Source organism: Fundulus heteroclitus, chromosome 1 (assembly GCF_011125445.2).
Source record: "Fundulus heteroclitus isolate FHET01 chromosome 1, MU-UCD_Fhet_4.1, whole genome shotgun sequence".
Lineage (NCBI taxonomy): Eukaryota > Metazoa > Chordata > Actinopteri > Cyprinodontiformes > Fundulidae > Fundulus > Fundulus heteroclitus.
Window position 1 is genome coordinate 39,721,223 of NC_046361.1, and position 27,065 is coordinate 39,748,287.

The 27,065-nt window shown below is 40.6% G+C and overlaps 2 protein-coding genes and 1 long non-coding RNA gene across 3 annotated transcripts in view; all 3 read left to right on the forward strand.

The window, feature by feature from the left end:
- LOC110367897 overlaps nucleotides 1–27,065 on the forward strand; it is a 57,010-nt gene that overhangs the window by 10,674 nt on the left and 19,271 nt on the right. The window lies entirely within an intron of this gene.
- Nucleotides 1,798–11,992, forward strand: LOC118564515. Its single transcript, XM_036142827.1, has 5 exons — nucleotides 1,798–2,309; nucleotides 7,968–8,051; nucleotides 10,597–10,680; nucleotides 11,257–11,357; nucleotides 11,782–11,992. Exons 1-5 carry the CDS (start codon nucleotides 1,913–1,915, stop codon nucleotides 11,824–11,826), a joined length of 711 nt encoding a protein of 236 aa, XP_035998720.1. The 5' UTR covers nucleotides 1,798–1,912; the 3' UTR covers nucleotides 11,827–11,992.
- Nucleotides 24,638–26,325, forward strand: LOC118564519. Its single transcript, XR_004931906.1, has 3 exons — nucleotides 24,638–24,706; nucleotides 25,706–25,806; nucleotides 26,214–26,325. It is a non-coding gene; the product is annotated as an uncharacterized LOC118564519 (long non-coding RNA).

Genomic DNA, 27,065 nt, shown 5'->3' on the forward strand with positions numbered 1-27,065 from the left:
TTCATGGTGTTTCAATTGATTCTTCCTGGCTCTTTTATGCTTGTGTTGTGCAATTATACACTGTTTAAAGTTATTTAATGTTTCATAAATAACTCTCTGTCTGTTTAGTATTGTCTGGTGATGATCAGCTCTTAAGCTGATATCAGGACAATAGTTGAAAGGGATGAATTCGAGCACTAGCGATCTTTTAACAGCAAAACCTGCACACACATAGAATAAAAGAGTGACAGCTTCTTTTCAAGTTCAAGAATGTAATAACAGAAATAAAATGAACATCCAGAGAACATCACTATGTAATGCTGTTTACCTGAATTAACACAATATTTCGATTAATAAATCCTCTCTACTAGGCTAGTGAAACTTAACTTAACTACTAAGCAAAATGAAGATAAAAAGAAGCTAAGCTAAGGAACTATTTACATGCAAAAATGAAAATTGTGGAAATCAGTTGAAGTATGCGGGAGTAGTTAGACGCACAAAAACGTACGGAATAATAATAATAAAGAAAAACAGGAAAACAATCAGTGAGAATGCTGTATAGCATTCTCACTGATTAGTTTGTCTGTATTTATACAACCTCTTCACTACTTCAAATCTATGCAACATCTTCACTTATTGCAAAATGTTTCCTGTCAACATGTCATCTATAAGAGGAACCTCACTTTGCCGTCTGCTACCATGTATGCAGCACACTTTACAAGAGCTATCTCTGTCTGACCTTTATGTTCTGTATTCACATCCCATTCTGTTTAGTTTCAACTTCGCACATTCTGAAACACTTCTACGCTTTAGCCATTTAATTCTCATGCTTTAAGCCTGGCTTAATCTGCCACTGCTTTATACATACTGCTATCTGTGATGACGATAAGTGTGCACTTTTTTGCTGTTACTTTGCCTGCGTCCCTATGTTCTCCTAATAATGAACTCTACCACAGGTATGCATATTACTCACTTTAACATTAGGAGTCATGTTATGACCACATCTTTTGTGCCTCCTTTTTTTTAATTTAAGTAAGAAATGTAACAAAGTGAATGCAATAAACAATCTATTGACACAAAACAGTTTGTGTCATTAGATTCGATCTCTGCTGTGAAAAAAGAAGAAGAGAAGGAAGCTCTTGTTTTTAGAGGAAGGAAACTTTCAATAGAAAAGAGAAGTTCCTGGTTTAGGGGTAAAGGAGGAAGAGAAGCAGCGTTAGAAACCTGCAGCAGCTCAGGATGAAGGTCTCTCACTGTTTCATCTGCTTCTTCCTCCTCAGTGAGTACATTTTATGTATTTTATTTCCTCTCATGCTGGGCATTTATCTCAATTTTCCTGATTATTTATTTGTATCGTGCTGGATCTTCTGTTTTTCTCCAGGTCTGTGTTCAACATGTTTCAGAGTTCTTAAAAGAAAACTGGACTTCTACTCCAGTGTTAATCTTTTGTACTGTTATAAAAACTAAGTTACAGTTATCAACAACTTGTTGTTTAGACTGAGATGCTGAGGAATCATCTGTTTTAGATTGAAGTGAACCAATGAGAGCAGTAACACCAGAAGTTTAATTTCACACAGAATTTTTTTTTTTCTAAGGCAACCATCCAGAAGCATCACCTCTAAGCAGTAAGAACAAAACGCATTTGTAGTTTATAATTAAACTAATTTTACATATAAAAATATTCCCTATATGCATCTAAAATTATCTTATCCTTTAATTGGTACCATGTAGGGAGTTGCTGCTTTTTTAATGCACACTTTCATGGTGTTTCTGTTGATTCATCCTGGCTCTTTTATGCTGGTTAGTTTTATTGTTTTGTCCACCGACACTTTGCATTAATCTCTTTATGTAAAGGAAAAATGCTCCACAAGTAAATCAGAGGTCATGTTTCTAAAAAGCAAAGAACAACAAATCCTCGTCTTTTGCTTTATTTATGAAAACACTTCATCTTCAGGCTGCTGAATGTTTCAGAAACGCTTTGCTGTTTGTCTTTGCTGCAGGACTGCAGGACGGAGAACTTGGACCCGTTCAAGCAGCAACATACAGAGAGATGGAGGGAAAAAACATCTCAGTTTCATGTTCATTTTTCTTAGCTGGGAGTACGATGTACTTCTGCAAGAAAGACTGTAGCAGAAAAAACATTCTTGTTGAAACTACAGAGAACAGAGCTCAGAGCGGCAGATACAGCATTGAATTTAATAAAAGAGGAGCATCGTATGTTGTTGTAGTGAGCATCACTGAGCTGAAAAGGTCTGACTCTGGATGGTACAGATGTGCTTTGGGGATAACTGGGATTCTACATGAGGATTTTGAGATTGTTGTCAACGATGGTGAGTTCTTTTTATTGCAATTACACCAAATATCAAGACAAGCTAAAAGACACAACAATAAATAAGCAGCAAAGGAATGTAAACTGTAAACCAGGAAATTAAAGGTATATATTATATTCAGCGGTAAAAAATGTAGAATAAAGGAACCTGAGAAGTTCTGATCCTGATTCAGGAACTCTGAGGTCTGCAAGGAGCTTTAAATTCAGACTTAATATATTTTTGAATGTACAAAATGGAGAAAAACACATTGTTAGCAATTTCAGTGCGAACAACTCTAGAGTCCACACAAAACTTTGTGTGCAGGTGAACAACATCCAAAACTAGATAAGCTGCATTCGCTGTTAAACCATCTTCACTTTTTAGCATTGCCAAGCTGAACAGGTTCCAGGCAGATAGAAAATAATATAATTTATCTTCATTAATACACATTCCAGAGAGATTACATCAGCATCTCATCATGATTCAGGTGACCAAGTCCTCCACTCACTCTAATCAACAGCTTCTAACGACCAGGACAGAGATGGTGGGTCATTGATCTGCATCTGAGAAGGATGGTTCTCCACGTCCTTAAATACAGCAAAGACTCCTGGATAGACGTCTAAACGTTTTCAGACAGCACTGAGCGAAAGTCCGGTTGTCTCCAATTTAAGCCTGTTTATGGTCGCGATGACCCGGTTAACTGAGAATTTGAACAGGCTTCTTCATTAATCCACACAAAGAAAAGCTACTTTGCAGCTGGCAGTGTGAATATCAGCTGAAGGTCTCTAAAGAGAAGTTGGTCTGAAGAAAACATGTCAGAAGATGCCTTCTTCAGCACCTACTGACGTAGAAGCCAGCTGGACCTGAGTCCTCCCTTAAATCAGACTTAAACCAGGTTATCAGGTCTGGTTTTATTGATTAGCTTTCTAGCCTGGATGTAAGGCAAGGCAAATTTATTTATAAAGCACATTTCAGCACAGAGACAATGCAAAGTGCTTTATATGATTAAAATATAGGAAAATAAAACAGAATAAAAGCATGTTGGAATAAAATGTAGAAACAAAATAAAACATGGAAGAATAGAAATTAAACGCAAATATGAACAACAGTTGGACTAATGATGTTTCAGTAAAACAGTTTAACTAGAACAGTCAAAGGCAATCCTAAACAGATGTGTTTTTAATCTTGATTTACAGGAACTCAGGCTTTCAGCACTTTTCCAGTTTTCTGGGAGTTTGTTCCAGATCAGTGGAGCATAGGAACTAAATGCTGCTTCTCCATGTCTGGTTCTGGTTCTGGTTCTGCAGAGCAGGCTGGAGCCAGAAGACCTGAGTGGTCTGGAGGGTTGATGCCCTGATAACAAGTCTGTGATGGATTTAGGTGCTAATTCAGGGATTTATAGACTAACAGAAGGATTTTAAAGTCTATTCTCTGAGATCCAGGGAGCCATGGAAGGACTTCAGAACCGGGTCCATGTTCTCTACGTTCTTAGTCTTAGTGAGGACTTCAGAACCGGGTCCATGTTCTCTACATTCTTAGTCTTAGTGGAAGGACTTCAGAACCGGGTCCATGTTCTCTACGTTCTTAGTCTTAGTGGGGACTTCAGAACCGGGTTCATGTTCTCTACGTTCTTAGTATTAGTGAGGACTTCAGAACCGGGTCCATGTTCTCTACGTTCTTAGTCTTAGTGAGGACTTCAGAACCGGGTCCATGTTCTCTACCTTCTTAGTCTTAGTGGAAGGACTTCAGAACCGGGTCCATGTTCTCTACGTTCTTAGTCTTAGTGAGGACTTCAGAACCAGGTCCATGTTCTCTACGTTCCTAGTCTTAGTGGGGACTTCAGAACCGGGTCCATGTTCTCTAAGTTCTTAGTCTTAGTGAGGACTTCAGAACCAGGTCCATGTTCTCTACGTTCTGGACTATTGTAATTCTTTACTATCAGGAAGTCCACAAAATGCAGTTCAAAGTCTTCAGCTGATTCAAAATGCTGCGGCAAAAGTTCTGATGAAAATCAACAAGAGGGATCATATTTCTCCAATTTTAGCTTCCCTTCATTGGCTTCCTGTTAAATCAAGAATAGAATTTAAAATTCTCCTTCTAATGTATAAAGCCCTTAATAATCAAGCTCCATCATATATCAGAGCTCTGATTACCCCGTATGTTCCTAACAGAGCACTTCGCTCTCAGACTGCAGGTCTGCTGGTGGTTCCTAGAGTCTCTAAAAGTAGAATGGGAGGCAGATCCTTTAGCTATCAGGCTCCTCTCCTGTGGAACCAACTCCCAGTTTTGGTCCATGAGGCAGACACCCCGTCTACTTTTAAGACTAATCTTAAAACTTTCCTTTTGACAAAGCTTCTAGTTAGAGTGGCTCATACCCTGAGCTAACTCTATAGTTATGCTGTGATAGGCCTAGGCTGCTGGAGGACATCAGGGTCTAATTTTCTCACTCTACTGATTCCTACTGTTCTCCAGTTTTGCATTGTATTACATTGAAATGACTGTCGTCATTTCAGCTTTTAACTTTTTGTTCTCTCTCTTTTTTTTCTTCATAGTAGGTACACCTGGTCTGGCGTTCTGTTAACTGTGACATCATCCAGAGAAGACGGCTCACCCGCTACTACCATCTAATGTAGAACAGATTACTAGATCAATGTGTGCTTCTGTGCCTTTTTGTCTGTCTTGTTGTGTCTCTGTTCTGTCTTCTGTAACCCCAGTCGGTCGAGGCAGATGACCGTTCATACTGAGCCCGGTTCTGCCGGAGGTTTTCCTTCCCGTTAATGGGTGGTTTTTCTTCCCACTGTCGCTTCATGCTTGCTCAGTATGAGGGATTGCAGCAAAGCCATGTACAATGCAGACGACTCTCCCTGTGGCTCTACGCTTGCCCAGGAGTGAATGCTGCTTGTCGGGACTTTGATGCAATAAACTGGTTTTCTTTATATAGGACATTTTTGACCAATCTGTATAATCTGACCCAATCTGTATAATATGATTGAACTTGATTTTGTAAAGTGCCTTGAGATGACATGTTTCATGATTTGGCACTATATAAATAAAATTGAATTGAATTGAATTGAATTACGTTCTTAGTCTTAGTGGAAGGACTTCAGAACCGGGTCTATGTTCCTTACGTTCTTAGTCTTAGTGAGGACTTCAGAACCGGGTCCATGTTCTCTACGTTCTTAGTTTTAGTGAGGACTTCAGAACCGGGTCCATGTTCTCTACGTTCTTAGTCTCAGTGAGGACTTCAGAACCAGGTCCATGTTCTCTACGTTCTTAGTCTTAGTGAGGACTTCAGAACCGGGTCCATGTTCTCTACGTTCTTAGTCTCATTGAGGACGCAGGCAGCAGGTTCAGGATCAGCTGCAGCGTTCTGATCCACTTTTTAGGCAGACCTGTGAAAACACCGTTGCAGTGATCAGTTCTACTAAAGATAAACATGGATCAGTTTTTCCAGATCCTGCTGAGACATCAGTCCTTTAATCCTGGAAATGTTCTCCAGGTTCTAGAAGGTCCACTTTGTCTTCAGATGGAGGTTCAGGTCTGAGTCCATCACTACTCCCAGGTTTCAGGCCTGATCAGTGGTTCCTAGCTGAAGCAGCTGAAGCTGTGAGCTAACTCTGGATCTCTCCTCTATTGGTCCGAAGATTATTACTTCAGTTTTATTTTTATTCAGTTAAAGAACATTTTACCACATCCATGCATTGATTTCTTCTAGGCATTTCTCAGAGCTTGAACTGGTTCATAGTCACCTGTTGACACAGAGATGTAGAGCTGTGTGTCGTCTGCATAGTTATGGTAAAAAGATAAAAAGGAGCTAAATAGTGAAAGGCAGGAAAATGCAAGCAGGGAGCAGAGAGGCGGGGGGAAAAGAGTCATGTACGTGTCTGTTTGGTAGTCCTTCATCTTAAAACATGCTGATGTTGACATCTGGCTGAAAAGCCTTCACTTTGCTCATATAGAAATGTGAGGAAAGTTTACCTGAGTGCTGGTCATTTATTTCTGGACCAACCTGTATTAATCACATTAGTTATTCTGTTAACTTACTACAACCATTAGCAATGCTGCAAGTGTTTTGACTCGGCTGTGATGTCAACATTCAAGATTCTTTATCGTCATGTTACTGTGGTGAAATTGTTTTCAGGACATTCTCCGGCTTAAGAGTACACACAAAAAACAGACAATAAACGTGTACGGCTTTTTATCCCCATTACAGCGTGCAAAAGATAAAAAAATAAAAGATAAGTGTCATGATTGAATAGAACGACTCAGAATCAGGGCAACCACGGAGACAAAACAGTTTAGTTGAATCTGGTTTATTGATCTGGTTATTGTTTAGAGTGCAGGGTCTCAGGTGTTGGTGGTGTCCGGTTTGACAGTCTTCTGGTCTGCTTGGAGAGGTGAGAGAAAACTGTGAGAAACAGCCTGTGGCTGCTGAGGATGTGGAGGTCACTAAACTCACCGAGTCGGAGGCTTGCCAAGGACCAGGAGGGGTGATGTCCTGGGTCCGGGTGAAAATCCTCAGATGCTCTCTTGTACAGATGGTTTGGGAGGGTGGACAGGCAGGTGAGCTCTAGGAGGAGGACTTGCACTGGCAGACGTTCAGGGAACATTCGGTTGCCCTAGGGTTCCAGGCTTGAGGTTTCTGTGGCGTAGGCGAAAGGTTCTGAGGGAAAAACAATAGAGACACAAATGTTAGGTCTTGCTTGCTGAGAACTCGGAACAGGGTAAGTTCGGTCATGTACCACGCTGGAAGCGAGAAAGAACTGACGCCCTCCTCCTGGCCTCTGCTCCTTAAGAAGGGCTCTAATTAGCTGTGATGAGAAGCACCTGCCCGTCACACCCTGCAGAGAAGAGAGAGAGAGAAAACCCGGCCCTGCACCCAGGCCTGGAGTGTGACAATAAGAAGTTTGTGTCAGAGTCCAAGGGCTTGATATCAGTCCCTTTACAAATGAGATGAGCCACGTTAGTTTGTTGTTCATGAATTACAAGTTATGAGGTGATAAGGTGCTTTTGTGCAATGATTTTGAGGCTATAGTTACAGAAATGTGCAATTGATATTCACGAGTGAAGAGTGTGCAAATAGGCAATAACAGTAAAGTGATTGTAAGATTTGATGGAACAGCAAACAGGGTTTAATCGGAGGCAACCAGACTTTTATTTATTTCTGAAAATGTTTCGACGCCTATCCAGGAGTCTTTGTCGATTCTGGTGGCTCACTGATTTACATCTGACTTAGAATGCTCCCAGGAGGATGGGTCTCCATGGCCTTAAAAACAGCAGCACACAAACTATGGGTTGCTAAACTGTGAACCACATTATGTAGAATAATTACTTACAGTTTAATGTTTTATAGCCTCCATTTCTGTTAATGATTTTGCATTTACAGCTATTAGAAACACAACATTTAAGATCAAAATATTACATCAGACCCCCCCCCCCCAAATAACAACAGAAACACGTTTTTGACAGAAATCTGGGCCTTATGAAAAATATGCATAGTACCTGCTTAAGGTTTTTCATTTTTCAAAACTTACATTTAATCTGACAAACCAGCCTCATGGGAAAGGCTATATATAAAAATTGAATATGACAGCATATAACAGCTACCCTCACTGCTGTTGTTCTGATTGCTGGTAAAATTTTTTTTCTGTTTTTCTGATTCTGTTCCAACATTCACAGCTTCAGAACCAACAAGTCTGAGTTCCTCACCTTCTTCATCGTCCTCTGAAACCTCCCAGCCTGATAGATCAGCTACAACTTCAGGTACAGTATCTGCATGTATGATGTTAATTATGCCAATCTGTGGCTTCTTTGAAACCTTAGTGAGTTTCTTAACAAGACACCAATCTATCTATCTATCTATCTATCTATCTATCTATCTATCTATCTATCTATCTATCTATCTATCTATCTATCTATCTATCTATCTATCTATCTATCTATCTATCTATCTATCTATCTATCTATCTATCTATCTATCTATCTATCTATCTATCTATCTATGGATATATATAACAACAAAAAAACAACTATATTCCATCTCCTCACACAGTACTGTATTCAAGCTCTTAAAAGAAAAACAATTTTTTTAACACAACAAAACACACACACACACACACACACACACACACACACACACACACACACACACACACACACACACACACACACACACACACACACACACACACACACACCACCTTTATGTGCTGAAGAACATCCAAAAGCTGACCAGTCACTGTTACACTTACTTCACCTTTTAGCGTTGCCAAGCTAAACACGTTTTAGTCAGATATATTTGATTAAAATTTATCTTCATTAATTTACACAATGAAAAACAATTGAGCAGCTCTTGTTTGGCAGTGCGAATATCAGCTGAACATCTCTACAAAGAGGTTGGTGTAATGAATCAAATTTTGGATCCGATAACTCAGCCGACACACAGAGAGCGGTTTAAAATATTAATTTAAGCTAAAGGTGTAGCTGGACAGGTAATCGGCAGACTCGGCCACAGGAACCACTGCAAAGGAGAGGGACAGGTTAGCGACTGCAGGACAAACAGTGGAGAGCAGTTTGCACTGAATGTGAGCCACCAACCTTTCTTACATCCAGAAGGTTCCACAGAATCCAAGCCGTGGATCCAGGTTAGTTTGTCAGCTGAGGGAGCACGCCGTCAGAGCCAGAAGCTGCAGATTTAATTAGGGAACAGTCCAGGGTCATGTACGAGAGGTCAGAGGCAGGCAGAGGTATCAGAGGGGAAATCCAGAAATCTTTGTCCAGGGTCCAGTCCAGAAAGGGCTCAGAGAGGCAGAGGTAACAGGAGGACTGAGGCAGAGTCAGGGTACCTGCTTGGGTCATAGTCCAGAATCTGTAGACCAAACAAGAGAGTCCAACAGGGGAGAAGCAAACAGGCAGGAATCCACTGATTGATCGGAGTCACACACAGGAAGGCAGTCAAGGAACGCTGGAAGGTCTACTCACACCAATGGTTTTTGAGAATCTGGCGCCTACACACTGGGAGAGCCAGGTGTAAGTTGGGCTCCTCCAGGCCTGACAGCTCCAGTAATTAGAGCTGCCACAGGTGTAGGCAGTCAGGGGAAAATGCAGGCATGGCTCAGAGAGCGGCGTCAGCACACGACAGCAGGGAACAGACACACAGCAGAGCTATGGACGTTACAGTTGGTCTAAAGAAAACATGTCAGACGTTCCTTCTTTAGCAGCTGACTGTTGTAGAAGTCCACACGTTGGACCAGAGTCCTCCCTTAAAGGCATACTATGAAACATTTTTCAGTAAATTAATGTGTCCCATACAGTTTTGGATGATTAAATGAGTCATTTCAGGTCGAACAAAGGTTTTCTCGGCCGCCCTGGTGGTCTGTGGGGGAAATACCGCACTTGCAATTGCAGGAGCTCTCGGCCCGCACACACAGGCTCAGAAGTCTGGTGCAAGACTGCAAGAGTTGGTCTTGCTTTACGGCGAGAACTCCATGTGTTTTTGCCCTGCTATTCCCTATATGCACGCGTGAAAGCAACAACAAAGAACCGCGTGTTAACGTCAAATAAACATGCACGCATATCGAGTTTTATTATTATTATTATCATTATTATTATTATTTTTTGAATGTTGGCGAGATAGCGCCAAGATAGCGCTGTGGGAAACCTGATGTTCATACTTTCACTGTGTTAGTCATTGTTTGTACTGCCGTTTTTTTTAACTTTTCGTTGCGTTCTCCTGTCTGCTAAGCTCAAAACAACCGCGCCTGGCTTGACGGAGAAACCAGAACAGCTGAGCATCTTTATGACAGTGCACTTTAACTTTCGCCCTCTGGGGGAGCCTCGCTGGAAAATCAACCCCGGTTGCATAGTATACCTTTAAATCGTACCGGCCACTTTAACCAGGTCATCAGGTCTGGTTTTATTGATCAGATTTCTTGCCTGGATGTACATGCATGTTTGGTAGTTCTTCATCTTTAAACATGCTGATGATGGCATCTGCCTGAAACGCCTTCACTCTGCCCAGATTACCTGAGTGCTGGTCATTTATTTTAGAACCAACTTGGATTGATCGCATTAGTTATTCTGGTAACTGACTATAACTATTAGTAAAGCTGCAAGCGTTTTGACTCGGCTGTGATGTCATTCCTAGATCTGAGTTTTGACTTCCAAGTGTAATTAAACACAACATAAGATATCTATCTATCTTGGCCTCGTCACTGTCCACTTTGCATACATTTATAGCCTAATATGTAGATTTCATATAACACCTACCCTGACTGCTGTTTTTCTGATTCTGTTCCAACATTCACAGCTTCAGAACCAACAAGTCTGAGTTCCTCACCTTCTGCATCGTCCTCTGAAACCTCCCAGCCTGATAAATCAGCTACAACTTCAGGTACAGTATCTGCATGTATGATGTTAATTATGCCAATCTGTGGCTTCTTTGAAACCTTAGTGAATTTCTTAAGACACCAATCAGTGAAAGGACAATGAAATATATATATAAAACAACTATATTACATTTTTAACTGAGTTCTCCACCCCAAAAAGAAGGTTTCATTATAGTAGATCTTTATCAGTTAGGTTGTTCTGAAGAAAATATGTCAGAGGCTGCCTTCCTCAACCGCTGCATCCTTCCTGATCAACAGCATTTATTTAAAAAAAGTCTTAGTCATACTATTTTATTTATTTCCATCATTATTTTGAAAACCTAACTTTTCATACAAAAATCTTGAGCATGTGGAAATGTGATGAATTCAGACAGAAGTTGTGCTCTGCTCCATCTTTCTCAGCATGCATTAATGAAACCACTGTGTCAGTCCTCCTGGTTCTTTGTCATCATGATCAACCCAAGTTTGGGAGGCGCATCAAAACGCCTTGATTTAAACATATTAGCTGCTGGATATGGCAAGTCTGATATGACTACCACATTTCTAATTATAAAACTGTTCTTCTGTTAACACTCCTGCAGGTCTTCAGCTTTATATTGCTCTGACTCTGGTCATCAAGATCATCTTACTGTCAATACCTTTGGTGATTTTCTGCAGGAAGAGGAGGATTGCTAAACAAAAGGTGAGGATACAGAAATTTAAACAAAAATGTTCCTAATATTGCTCTAAAAACTAAATTTATACCAAACTTCCTGGCCATGGTTGCTTCTTCCCTGAGTGTTGGACAATCTTCAGAGTTCTGCAGTGCCACAAACACTGTTCTCCAAAAAAATACAAACTTTAAAATAACTAAAGAGTGAATCTCTCTACTACATTTATGGATTTTGACTAAACAGCAGCGTAGTCAGGGCTGTAGGATCCTCAAAGAGACTGAAACTTACACATGACTACAGCAAATTTAAAAACACAGGAAGTTTCAGCTCTCTGCTCTGACTGTTTTCAGATCCTGCTGTGGAAACAGAGTGCTAATCCTTTTAAAACACCTGAGTTTCATTAATGTTTATAAAACTGTCTCAGTGATAAAACTCCTCCTCTTCATCGTGCAGACCAACGAAGAGACCGAGGAAATCAGAGAAGGACAGAGAGCTTAACGGGCCTCCTGAGGAAGTATCTTCAGTTTGGTGTGTGCTGTTTGACTGGAGACCACCCACTGTACTAGAAAACCTTTTATAGATAAAATATTGTATCGTTATGTGTGGTGTCTCTCAGGCTTTGAACATTTGCCGATAGTTTTAAAATCTTGCCGTGTGAACCAGGCTTTAAATGCATATTTCTTCTGTTCCATGTTCTAAACATTGTTTAGAAATAAACATCTGTTGAACCTTAAATGTTTTCTTCTTTTTTTAATTCAGATATTTCAAAATAACAGAATTTACTTCTATATTTATAATACAGTGATTATCGTACTGTCAGAATTTCATACTATTCCTACTGTCAACCTGTCCAGGGTGTGCTCGGACATCTCAAGTGGCTTTGGGGAAGAACATGATCTCCATAGATCGGTTAACAATAATCGCCACTGGTGCTGGTGACCAACAGGGTACCAGTGGAAATTGAGCTCCCAATGGTTAGTAAAGAAGAAGAGAAGGAATATGTGTCTTTAGGTAGAGAGAGAGTTGAGGAAGGACAAGAAGCTAGGACTGAGAGTAGGGAATTTGAACGTTGGGACTTTGACATGAAGAGCTAGAGAGTGAACTGACATGTTGCAGAGGAGGAAGGTGGACATACTGTGTGTTCAGGAGAACAAGTGGAAAGAAAGCAAGGCTAGAAACTTAGGAGCAGGGCTCAAATTGTTCTACCAGCTAGATCCAGGGGCCTCCATATTCAACAGGTTGAGTCCCTTGCTCAGGTATAGAGCCTTTTGACCCAGATAGTCAAAATTCAACCATCAATGATTATCTGCATGAAGTCTCTTGATAAAAAACAAACAAAAATAGGTATGTTTTTTGTTTTTAAGGCTCATAAAGCACCAATTTAATCCTCCAATAGCCCCTCTGCTTGCTTGTGTTTCTGTGTTCCTGTTTTGTTTACACTAATCAAGTTAGCGTAAGTTGGTGGGTTGATTTTATTCTGAAATTAACCTAAGCTTCATGTCCTTCTGAACACAACTTCAGAAGGACCTACATTTTTCCTCTCAACACTTCTCTCCTGAAGATTTTGAGTAATTTTAACAAAATTGATAACGATTGGTGGGCGTTACCCTCGCAAGCTAAAACCAACTGCTGTTTTTATCCATACATCACCTAAACCCCACTGCCTTGCGAGGGAAAGACGCTGGGAGCCCTTTTAGATAACAAAGCTACTGCCACTGCTGCTGGAACCGAATGTGAAATCACGGACCCAACACTGGACAGAAGACCAGACCCTAAACAGGTGTTAACGGACGGAAGACTGGATCGGTCAGATACGGACTGTTATTGGACACCCGACACAGGGCACTACTTTCTGGACCAGTCCTATGTGTCTTTATTAGTTATTATGGGGAAGGGGAGAGTGTTGGCCGAGTGGTTAGAGCAGACCTGTGAAAACACCGTTGCAGTGATCAGTTCTACTAAAGATAAACATGGATTAGTTTTTCCAGATCCTGCTGAGACATCAGTCCTTTAATCCTGGAAATGTTCTCCAGGTTCTAGAAGGTCCACTTTGTAATTGTGTTTAAATAAGTAAATATTTCCTGAGGAAATATTTACATGAAAAAAATCAAGTGTGCTAAAGGTTATTGATTTTTATTTAGCAAATAAGTATTTAAAATGTTATTTCCCCAAATAATGTTTTACCTAACTTGGAGCTGTGTTGGGAATGGGTTGGACACATACTAAATGTTCTAAATTAGTTAAGCTACTTTAACCTCATTCTATATTCCTTAAGATGAACTTTGGTTCTCATACTTGGATCTGCAGTGAAATCCATATTCTCCAAAAAGTCTCTGTTTCTCCTAAATGCTGTGTGTCAGCATTAGGTTCTTGAGTATTAAATCTGGCAGTATTTGCCTCTGTAATTTCCATATGGGGATTCTGTAACAGTAGCAACAAGAACCATCACCTTGATCTTCAGCTGCTAACTCTTTGCCTCTGGATGTGACCCAGTTACCAGAATGGAACACACTAAAGGGGCTTGGCAGAGAAAACAGGGGAACTTGGTTTGGGATGAAACAATTTGGGATTTGTTAGGGAAACTTTTATCTGACCACATCTTTGTTTATCTGGAAATTAAGAATAATTTTGTTATTAAACCACAGAGTCAAAAGATAAGTGTAACCCAAGTATATTAAAAAGTGTAGACTTGTACAAAGCATGTAATCATACATGGACACCAGCAGATGAATTAATCCCACGTGTTTCTGTCTGGGGACTCGAGCGAAGAAGGATGCTTAAACTTAGCAGTACACAATCTTGTATAAGAAGATGGGCAACTATCTATTTCAACCAGACGGGGTGTTGAGCTAGTTCAGGACCTGACAACACTATTTCACAGAAACGGGTCTGACAGTTGTCTGATCTTCATCAGATGATCATTTCCCCTAACAACAGCTTTTATTTTGAGCTTATATTAATTAGTTTGTCTGTATTTATATGACCTCTTCACTCCTTCACATCTATGCAACATCTTAACTTATTGCAAGATGTTTCTTGTCAACATGTCATCTATAAGAGGAACCTCACTTTGCCGTCTGCTACCATGTATGCAGCACACTTTACAAGAGCTATCTCTGTCCGACCTTTATGTTCTGTATTCACATCCCATTCTGTTTAGTTTCAACTTTGCACATTCTGAAACACTTCTACGCTTCAACATCATTTTAGCCAATTTAATTCTCATGCTTTAAGCCTGGCTTAATCTGCCACTGCTTTATACATATTGCTATCTGTGATGCGGATAAGTGTGCACTTTTTTGCTGTTACTTTGCCTGTGTCCCTATGTTCTAATAATGAACTCTACTACAGGTATGCATATTACTCACTTTAACATTAGGAGTCATGTTATGACCACATCTTTTGTGCCTCCTTTTTTTTAATTTAAATAAGAAATGTAACAAAGTGAATGCAATAAACAATATAATGACACAAAACAGTTTGTGTGACTAGATTCAAACTCTGCAGTGAAAAAATAAGAAGAGAAAGAAGTTCTTGTTATTAGAGGAAAGAAACTTTCAATAGAAAAGAGAAGTTCCTGGTTTAGGGGTGAAGGAGGAAGAGAAGCAGCGTTAGAAACCTGCAGCAGCTCAGGATGAAGGTCTCTCACTGTTTCATCTGCTTATTCCTCCTCAGTGAGTACATTTTATGTATTATTATTTTCCTGATTATTTATTTGTATCGTGCTGGATCTTCTGTTTTTCTCCAGGTCTGTGTTCAACATGTTTCAGAGTTTTTAAAAGAAAACTGGTGCAAAGTCTGTAGATCCAGTTTTCTGAACTTTTACTCCAGAGTTAATCTTCTGTACTGTTATAAAAACTAAGTTACAGTTATGAACAACTTGTTGTTCAGACTGAGATGCTGAGGAATCATCTGTTTTAGATTGAAGTGAACCAATGAGAGCAGTAACACCAGAAGTTTAATTTCACACAGAAAATGTTTTTTTCTAAGACAACCATCCAGAAGCATCACCTCTAAGCAGTCAGAGCAAAATAGCATTTGTAGTTTATAATTAAACTAATTTTACATATAAAAATATTCTCTATATGCATCTAAAATGATCTCATCCTGTAATTGGGACCATGTAGGGAGTTGCTGCTTTTTTAATGCACACTTTCATGGTGTTTCTGTTGATTCTTCCTGACTCTTTTCTGCTGGTTAGTTTTATTATTTTGTCCACCGACACTTTGCATTAATCTCTTTATGTAAAGGAAAAATGCTCCACAAGTAAATCAGAGGTCATGTTTCTAAAAAGCAAAGAACAACAAATCCTCGTCTTTTGTTTTATCCATGAAAACACTTCATCTTCAGGCTGCTGAATGTTTCAGAAATGTTTTGCTGTTTGTCTTTGCTGCAGGACTGCAGGACGGAGAACTTGGATCCGTTCAAGCAGCAACATACGGAGAGATGGAGGGAAAAAACATCTCAGTTTCATGTTCATTTTCCTTTAGTGGGAGTAGGATGTACTTCTGCAAGAAAGACTGTAGCAGAGAAAACATTCTTGTTGGAACTACAGAGGACAGAGCTCAGAGCGGCAGATACAGCATTGAATTTAAAAGAGGAGCACCGCATGTTGTTGTAGTGAGCATCACTGAGCTGAAAAGGTCTGACTCTGGACGGTACAAATGTGGTTTGGGCAAATTTTGGACTGAATATCAGGATTTTGAGATTGTTGTCAACGATGGTGAGCTCTTTTTATTGCAATTACACCAAATATCAAGACAAGCTAAAAGACACAACAATAAATAAGCAGCAAAGGAATGTAAACTGTAAACAAGGAAATTAAAGGTGTGTTCAATTTATATTCAGCTGTAAAAAATGTGGAATAAAGGAACCTGAGAAGTTCTGATCCTGATTCAGGAACTCTGAGGGCTGCAAGGAGCTTTAAATTTAGACTTAATATATATTTGAATGTACAAAATGGAGAAAAACACATTGTTAGCAATTTCAGTGCGAACAACATCCAAAACTAGATAAGCTGCATTCGCTGTTAAACCATCTTCACTTTTTAGCATTGCCAAGCTGAACAGGTTCCAGGCAGATAGAAAATAAAATAATTTATCTTCATTAATACACATTCCAGAGAGATTACATCAGCATCTCATCATGATTCAGGTAACCAAGTCCTCCACTCACACTAATCAACAGCTTCTAACGACCAGGACAGAGATGGTGGATCATTGATCTGCATCTGAGAACGATGGTTCTCCACGTCCTTAAATACAGCAAAGACTCCTGGATAGACGTCTAAACGTTTTCAGACAGCACTGAGCGAAAGTCCGGTTGTCTCCAATTTAAGCCTGTTTATGGTCGCGATGACCCGGTTAACTGAGAATTTGAACAGGCTTCTTCATTAATCCACACAAAGAAAAGCTACTTTGCAGCTGGCAGTGTGAATATCAGCTGAAGGTCTCTAAAGAGAAGTTGGTCTGAAGAAAACATGTCAGAAGATGCCTTCTTCAGCACCTACTGACGTAGAAGCCAGCTGGACCTCAGTCTTCCCTTAAATCAGACTTAAACCAGGTTATCAGGTCTGGTTTTATTGATTAGCTTTCTAGCCTGGATGTAAGGCAAGGCAAATTTATTTATAAAGCACATTTCAGCACAGAGACAATGCAAAGTGCTTTATATGATTAAAATATAGGAAAATAAAACAGAATAAAAGCATGTTGGAATAAAATGTAGAAACAAAATAAAACATGGAAGAATAGAAATTAAACGCAAATATGAACAACAGTTGGACTAATGATGTTTCAGTAAAACAGTTTAACTAGAACAGTCAAAGGCAATCCTAAACAGATGTGTTTTTAATCTTGATTTACAGGAACTCAGGCTTTCAGCACTTTTCCAGTTTTCTGGGAGTTTGTTCCAGATCAGTGGAGCATAGGAACTAAATGCTGCTTCTCCATGTCTGGTTCTGGTTCTGGTTCTGCAGAGCAGGCTGGAGCCAGAAGACCTGAGTGGTCTGGAGGGTTGATGCCCTGATAACAAGTCTGTGATGGATTTAGGTGCTAATTCAGGGATTTATAGACTAACAGAAGGATTTTAAAGTCTATTCTCTGAGATCCAGGGAGCCATGGAAGGACTTCAGAACCGGGTCCATGTTCTCTACGTTCTTAGTCTTAGTGAGGACTTCAGAACCGGGTCCATGTTCTCTACGTTCTTAGTCTTAGTGGAAGGACTTCAGAACCGGGTCCATGTTCTCTACGTTCTTAGTCTTAGTGAGGACTTCAGAACCGGGTCCATGTTCTCTACGTTCTTAGTATTAGTGAGGACTTCAGAACCGGGTCCATGTTCTCTACGTTCTTAGTCTTAGTGAGGACTTCAGAACCGGGTCCATGTCCTCTACCTTCTTAGTCTTAGTGGGGACTTCAGAACCGGGTCCATGTTCTCTAAGTTCTTAGTCTTAGTGAGGACTTCAGAACCAGGTCCATGTTCTCTACGTTCTGGACTATTGTAATTCTTTACTATCAGGAAGTCCACAAAATGCAGTTCAAAGTCTTCAGCTGATTCAAAATGCTGCGGCAAAAGTTCTGATGAAAATCAACAAGAGGGATCATATTTCTCCTATTTTAGCTTCCCTTCATTGGCTTCCTGTTAAATCAAGAATAGAATTTAAAATTCTCCTTCTAACGTATAAAGCCCTTAATAATCAAGCTCCATCATATATCAGAGCTCTGATTACCCCGTATGTTCCTAACAGAGCACTTCGCTCTCAGACTGCAGGTCTGCTGGTGGTTCCTAGAGTCTCTAAAAGTAGAATGGGAGGCAGATCCTTTAGCTATCAGGCTCCTCTCCTGTGGAACCAACTCCCAGTTTTGGTCCATGAGGCAGACACCCCGTCTACTTTTAAGACTAATCTTAAAACTTTCCTTTTGACAAAGCTTCTAGTTAGAGTGGCTCATACCCTGAGCTACCTCTATAGTTATGCTGCTATAGGCTTAGGCTACTGGAGGACATCAGGGTCTAATTTTCTCACTCTACTGATTTCTACTGTTCTCCAGTTTTGCATTGTATTACATTGAAATGACTGTCGTCATTTCAGCTTTTAACTTTTTGTTCTCTCTCTTTTTTTTCTTCATAGTAGGTACACCTGGTCTGGCGTTCTGTTAACTGTGACATCATCCAGAGAAGACGGCTCACCCGCTACTACCATCTAATGTAGAACAGATTACTAGATCAATGTGTGCTTCTGTGCTTGTTTGTCTGTCTTGTTGTGTCTCTGTTCTGTCTTCTGTAACCCCAGTCGGTCGAGGCAGATGACCGTTCATACTGAGCCCGGTTCTGCTGGAGGTTTTCCTTCCCGTTAATGGGGAGTTTTTCTTCCCACTGTCGCTTCATGCTTGCTCAGTATGAGGGATTGCAGCAAAGCCATGTACAATGCAGACGACTCTCCCTGTGGCTCTACGGTTCCCCAGGAGTGAATGCTGCTTGTTGGGACTTTGATGCAATCAACTGGTTTCCTTATATAGGACATTTTTGACCAATCTGTATAATATGATTGAACTTGACTTTTGTAAAGTGCCTTGAGATGACATGTTTCATGATTTGGCACTATATAAATAAAATTGAATTGAATTGAATTGAATTACGTTCTTAGTCTTAGTGGAAGGACTTCAGAACCGGGTCCATGTTCCTTACGTTCTTAGTCTTAGTGAGGACTTCAGAACCGGGTCCATGTTCTCTACGTTCTTAGTTTTAGTGAGGACTTCAGAACCGGGTCCATGTTCTCTACGTTCTTAGTCTCAGTGAGGACTTCAGAACCAGGTCCATGTTCTCTACGTTCTTAGTCTTAGTGAGGACTTCAGAACCGGGTCCATGTTCTCTACGTTCTTAGTCTTAGTGAGGACTTCAGAACCGGGTCTATGTTCCTTACGTTCTTAGTCTTAGTGAGGACTTCAGAACCGGGTCCATGTTCTCTACGTTCTTAGTTTTAGTGAGGACTTCAGAACCAGGTCCATGTTCTCTACGTTCTTAGTCTCAGTGAGGACTTCAGAACCAGGTCCATGTTCTCTACGTTCTTAGTCTTAGTGAGGACTTCAGAACCGGGTCCATGTTCTCTACGTTCTTAGTCTCAGTGAGGACTTCAGAACCAGGTCCATGTTCTCTACGTTCTTAGTCTTAGTGAGGACTTCAGAACCAGGTCCATGTTCTCTACGTTCTTAGTCTTAGTGAGGACTTCAGAACCGGGTCCATGTTCTCTACGTTCTTAGTCTTAGTGAGGACGCAGGGAAGCAGGTTCAGGATCAGCTGCAGCGTTCTGATCCACTTTTTAGGCAGACCTGTGAAAACACCGTTGCAGTGATCAGTTCTACTAAAGATAAACATGGATTAGTTTCTCCAGATCCTGCTGAGACATCAGTCCTTTAATCCTGGAAATGTTCTCCAGGTTCTAGAAGGTCCACTTTGTCTTCAGATGGAGGTTCAGGTCTGAGTCCATCACTACTCCCAGGTTTCAGGCCTGATCAGTGGTTCCTAGCTGAAGCAGCTGAAGCTGTGAGCTAACTCTGGATCTCTCCTCTATTGGTCCGAAGATTATTACTTCAGTTTTATTTTTATTCAGTTAAAGAACATTTTACCACATCCATGCATTGATTTCTTCTAGGCATTTCTCAGAGCTTGAACTGGTTCATAGTCACCTGTTGACACAGAGATGTAGAGCTGTGTGTCGTCTGCATAGTTATGGTAAAAAGATAAAAAGGAGATAAATAGTGAAAGGCAGGAAAATGCAAGCAGGTAACAGAGAGTCATGTACGTGTCTGTTTGGTAGTCCTTCATCTTTAAACATGCTGATGTTGACATCTGGCTGAAAAGCCTTCACTTTGCTCATATAGAAATGTGAGGAAAGTTTACCTGAGTGCTGGTCGTTTATTTCTGGACCAACTGTATTAATCACATTAGTTATTCTGTTAACTTACTACAACCATTAGCAATGCTGCAAGTGTTTTGACTCGGCTGTATTGTCAACATTCAAGATTCTTTATCGTCATGTTACTGTGGTGAAATTGTTTTCAGGACATTCTCCGGCTTAAGAGTACACACAAAAAACAGACAATAAACGTGTACGGCTTTTTATCCCCATTACAGCGTGCAAAAGATAAAAAAATAAAAGATAAGTGTCATGATTGAATAGAACGACTCAGAATCAGGGCAACCACGGAGACAAAACAGTTTAGTTGAATCTGGTTTATTGATCTGGTTATTGTTTAGAGTGCAGGGTCTCAGGTGTTGGTGGTGTCCGGTTTGACAGTCTTCTGGTCTGCTTGGAGAGGTGAGAGATAACTGTGAGAAACAGCCTGTGGCTGCTGAGGATGTGGAGGTCACTAAACTCACCTGAGTCGGAGGCTTGCCAAGGACCAGGAGGGGTGATGTCCTGGGTCCGGGTGAAAATCCTGAGATGCTCTCTTGTACAGATGGTTTGGGAGGGTGGACAGGCAGGTGAGCTCTAGGAGGAGGACTTGCACTGGCAGACGTTCAGGGAACATTCGGTTGCCCTAGGGTTCCAGGCTTGAGGTTTCTGTGGCGTAGGCGAAAGGTTCTGAGGGAAAAACAATAGAGACACAAATGTTAGGTCTTGCTTGCTGAGAACTCGGAACAGGGTAAGTTCGGTCATGTACCACGCTGGAAGCGAGAAAGAACTGACGCCCTCCTCCTGGCCTCTGCTCCTTAAGAAGGGCTCTAATTAGCTGTGATGAGAAGCACCTGCCCGTCACACCCTGCAGAGAAGAGAGAGAGAGAAAACCCGGCCCTGCACCCAGGCCTGGAGTGTGACAATAAGAAGTTTGTGTCAGAGTCCAAGGGCTTGATATCAGTCCCTTTACAAATGAGATGAGCCACGTTAGTTTGTTGTTCATGAATTACAAGTTATGAGGTGATAAGGTGCTTTTGTGCAATGATTGTGAGGCTATAGTTACAGAAATGTGCAATTGATATTCACGAGTGAAGAGTGTGCAAATAGGCAATAACAGTAAAGTGATTGTAAGATATGATGGAACAGCAAACAGGCTTTAATCGGAGGCAAACAGACTTTTATTTATTTCTGAAAATGTTTCGACGCCTATCCAGGATTCTTTGTCGATTCTGGTGGCTCACTGATTTACATCTGACTTAGAATGCTCCCAGGAGGATGGGCCTCCATGGCCTTAAAAACAGTAGCACACAAACTACGGGATGCTAAACTGTGAACCACATTATGTAGAATAATTACTTACAGTTTGATGTTTTATAGCCTCCATTTCTGTTAATAATTTTGCATTTACAGCTATTAGAAACACAACATTTAAGATCAAAATACCCCCCCCCCCCCCCCCCCCCCCCAAAATAACAACAGAAACACGTTTTTGACAGAAATCTGGGCCTTATGAAAAATATGCATAGTACCTGCTTAAGGTTTTTCATTTTTCAAAACTTACATTTAATCTGACAAACCAGCCTCATGGGAAAGGCTATATATATAAATTGAATATGACAGCATATAACAGCTACCCTCACTGCTGTTGTTCTGATTGCTGGTAAATTTTTTTTTCTGTTTTTCTGATTCTGTTCCAACATTCACAGCTTCAGAACCAACAAGTCTGAGTTCCTCACCTTCTGCATCGTCCTCTAAAACCTCCCAGCCTGATAAATCAGCTACAACTTCAGGTACAGTATCTGTGCATGTATGATGTTAATTATGCCAATCTGTGGCTTCTTTGAAACCTTAGTGAGTTTCTTAACAAGACACCAATCTATCTATCTATCTATCTATCTATCTATCTATCTATCTATCTATCTATCTATCTATCTATCTATCTATCTATCTATATCTATATCTATATCTATCTATCTATCTATCTATCTATATATATATATATATATATATATATATATATATATATATATATATATATATATATATATATATATACTGTATATATATAAAACAACAAAAAAACAACTATATTCCATCTCCTCACACAGTACTGTATTCAAGCTCTTAAAAGAAAAACAATTTTTTAAACACAACAAAACAGACAGACACACACACACACACACACACACACACACACACACACACACACACACACACACACACACACACACACACACACACACACACACACACACACCAGCTTTATGTGCTGAAGAACATCCAAAAGCTGACCAGTCACTGTTACACTTACTTCACCTTTTAGCGTTGCCAAGCTAAACACGTTTTAGTCAGATATATTTGAATAAAATTTATCTTTATTAATTTACACAATGAAAAACAATTGAGCAGCTCTTGTTTGGCAGTGTGAATATCAGCTGAACATCTCTACAAAGAGGTTGGTGTAATGAATCAAATTTTGGATCCAATAACTCAACCGACACACAGAGCGCGGTTCAAAATATTTATTTAAGCTAAAGGTGTAGCTGGACAGGTAATCGGCAGACTCGGCCACAGGAACCACTGCAAAGGAGAGGGACAGGTTAGCGACTGCAGGACAAACAGTGGAGAGCAGTTTGCACTGAATGTGAGCCACCAACCTTTCTTACATCCAGAAGGTGCCACAGAATCCAAGCCATGGGTCCAGGTTAGTCTGTCAGCTGAGGGAGCAAGCCGGTCAGAGCCAGAAGCTGCAGATTTAATTAGGGAACAGTCCAGGGTCATGTACGAGAGGTCAGAGGCAGGCAGAGGTATCAGAGGGGAAATCCAGAAATCTTTGTCCAGGGTCCAGTCCAGAAAGGGCTCAGAGAGGCAGAGGTAACAGGAGGACTGAGGCAGAGTCAGGGTACCTGCTTGGGTCATAGTCCAGAATCTGTAGACCAAACAAGAGAGTCCAACAGGGGAGAAGCAAACAGGCAGGAATCCACTGATTGATCGGAGTCACACACAGGAAGGCAGTCAAGGAACGCTGGAAGGTCTACTCACACCAGTGGTTTTTGAGAATCTGGCACCTACACACTGGGAGAGCCAGGTGTAAGTTGGGCTCCTCCAGGCCTGACAGCTCCAGTAATTAGAGCTGCCACAGGTGTAGGCAGTCAGGGGAAAATGCAGACATGGCTCAGGGAGCAGGGAGCGGTGTCAGCACACGACAGCAGGGAACAGACACACAGCAGAGCTATGGACGTTACAGTTGGTCTAAAGAAAACATGTCAGACGTTCCTTTTTAGCAGCTGACTGTTGTAGAAGTCCACACGTTGGACCCGAGTCCTCCCTTAAAGGCATACTATGAAACATTTTTCAGTTAATTAATGTGTTCCATACCGTTTTGGATGATTAAATGAGTCATTTCAGGTCGAACAAAGGTTTTCTCAGCCGCCCTGGGGGTCTGTGGGGGAAATACCGCACTTGCAATTGCAGGAGCCCTCGGCCCGCACACACAGGCTCAGAAGTCTCGTGCAAGATCGCGAGAGTCGGTCCTGCTTTACGGCGAGAGCTCCATGTGTTTTTGCCCTGCCATTCACTATATGCACGCGCGAAAGCAACAACAAAGAACCGCGTGTTAACGTCAAATAAACATGCATGCACATAGAGTTTTATTATTATTATTATCATTATTATTATTTTTTTTGAATGTTGGCGAGACGTTACCGCGGCGGCTGCCGCGGTAACGTCTCGCCAAGATAGTGCTGTGGGAAACCTGATGTTCATACTTTCACTGTGTTAGTCATTGTTTGTACTGCCGTTTTTTTTTAACTTTTCGTTGCGTTCGCCTGTCTGCTAAGCTCAAAACAACCGCGCCTGGCTTGATGGAGAAACCAGAACAGCTGAGCATCTTTACAACAGTGCACTTTTACTTTCACCCTCTGGGGGGAGCCTCGCTGGAAAATCAACCCCGGTTGCATAGTATACCTTTAAATCGTACCGGCCACTTTAACCAGGTCATCAGGTCTGGTTTTATTGATCAGATTTCTTGCCTGGATGTACATGCATGTTTGGTAGTTCTTCATCTTTAAACATGCTGATGATGGCATCTGCCTGAAACGCCTTCCCTCTGCCCAGATTACCTGAGTGCTGGTCATTTATTTTAGAACCAACTTGGATTAATCGCATTAGTTATTCTGGTAACTGACTATAACTATTAGTAAAGCTGCGAGCGTTTTGACTCGGCTGTGATGTCATTCCTAGATCTGAGTTTTGACTTCCAAGTGTAATTAAACACAACATAAGATATCTATCTATCTTGGCCTCGTCACTGTCCACTTTGCATACATTTATAGCCTAATATGTAGATTTCATATAACACCTACCCTGACTGCTGTTTTTCTGATTCTGTTCCAACATTCACAGCTTCAGAAGCAACAAGTCTGAGTTCCTCACCTTCTGCATCGTCCTCTGAAACCTCCCAGCCTGATAAATCAGCTACAACTTCAGGTACAGTATCTGCATGTATGATGTTAATTATGCCAATCTGTGGCTTCTTTGAAACCTTGGTGAGTTTCTTAAGACACCAATCAGTGAAAGGACAATGAAAGATATATATAAAAAACAAAAAACAACAACTATATTCCATCTCCTCACACAGCACATTACTGTATTCAAGCTCTTAAAAGAAAACACATTTTTAAACACCGGTCAGGACAAAAAAAATAACCAACTGTATTAATCGCATTAGTTATTCTAGTAACTGACTATAAATATTAGCAAAGCTGCGAGCGTTTTGACTCGCCTGTGATGTCATTCCTAGATCTGAGTTTTGACTTCCAAGTGTAATTAAACACAACATAAGATATCTATCTATCTGTCCACTTTGCATACATTTATAGCCTCATATGTAGATTGCTAGGACACTTGGGCTGGGGGTAGCCTTAACCAGGTGCTCCTGAACATATTTAATAACCTTTGAAACCTTAGTCAGTTTTTTAACAAGACACCAATCAGTGAAAGGACCATGAAATATATATATAAAACAACTATATTACATTTTTAACTGAGTTCTCCACCCCAAAAAGAAGGTTTCATTATAGTAGATCTTTATCAGTTAGGTTGTTCTGAAGAAAATATGTCAGAGGCTGCCTACCTCAACCGCTGCATCCCTCCTGATCAACAGCATTTATTTAAAAAAAGTCTTAGTCATACTATTTTATTTATTTCCATCATTATTTTGAAAACCTAACTTTTCATACAAAAACCTTGAGCATGTGGAAATGTGATGAATTCAGACAGAAGTTGTGCTCTGCTCCATCTTTCTCAGCATGCATTAACGAAACCACTGCGTCAGTCCTCCTGGTTCTTTGTCATCATGATCAACCCAAGTTTGGGATGTGCATCAAAACGCCTTGATTTAAACATATTAGCTGCTGGATAGGGCAAGTCTGATATGATTACCACATTTCTAATTATAAAACTGTTCGTCTGTTAATACTCCTGCAGGTCTTCAGCTTTATATTGTTCTGACTCTGGTCATCAAGATCATCTTACTGTCAATACCTTTGGTGATTTTCTGCAGGAAGAGGAGGATTGCTAAACAAAAGGTGAGGATACAGAAATTTAAACAAAAATGTTCCTAATATTGCTCTAAAACTAAATTTATACCAAATTCCCTCTTGGCAATGGTTGCTTCTCAGAGTTCTGCAGTGCCACAAAAACACTGTTCTCTAAAAAAATACAAACTTTAAAATAACTAAAGAGGAATCTCTCTACTACATTTATGGATTTTTGACTAAACAGCAGTGCAGTCAGGGCTTGTAGGATCCTCAAAGAGACTGAAACTTACACATGACTACAGCAAATTTAAAAACACAGGAGTTTCAGCTCTCTGCTCTGACTGTTTTCAGATCCTGCTGTGGAAACAGAGTGCTAATCTTTTAAAACACCTGAGTTTCATTAATGTTTATAAAACTGTCTCAGTGATAAAACTCTCCTCCTCTTCATCCTGCAGACCAACCAAGAGACCGAGGAAATCAGAGAAGGACAGAGAGCTCAACGGGCCTCCTGAGGAAGTATCTTCAGTTTGGTGTGTGCTGTTTGACTGGAGACCACCCACTGTACTAGAAAACCTTTTATAGATAAAATATGTATCGTTATGTGTGGTGTCTCTCAGCTTTGAAAATTCGCCGATAGATAATCTTGCCGTGTGAACCAGGCTTTAAATGCATATTGTTTCTGTTCCATGTTCTAAACATTGTTTAGAAATAAACATCTGTTCAACCCTAAATGTTTTCTTCTTTTTTTAATTCAGATGTTTCAAAATAACAGAATTTACTTCTATATTTATAATACAGTGATTATCGTACTGTCAGAATTTCATACTATTCCTACTGTCAACCTGTCCAGGGTGTGCTCGGACATCTCAAGTGGCTTTGGGGAAGAACATGATCTCCATAGATCGGTTGAGGTTAACAATAATCGCCACTGGTGCTGGTGACCAACAGGGTACCAGTGGAAATTGAGCTCCCAATGGTTAGTAAAGAAGAAGAGAAGGAATATGTGTCTTTAGGTAGAGAGAGTTGAGGAAGGACAAGAAGCTAGGACTGAGAGTAGGGAATTTGAATGTTGGGACTTTGACATGAAGAGCTGGAGAGTGAACTGACATGTTGCAGAGGAGGAAGGTGGACATACTGTGTGTTCAGGAGAACAAGTGGAAAGAAAGCAAGGCTAGAAACTTAGGAGCGGGGCTCTCAAATTGTTCTACCAGCTAGATCCAGGGGCCTCCATATTCAACAGCTGAGTCCCTTGCTCAGGTATAGAGCTTTCTGACCCCAGATAGTCAAAATTCACCATCAATGATTAT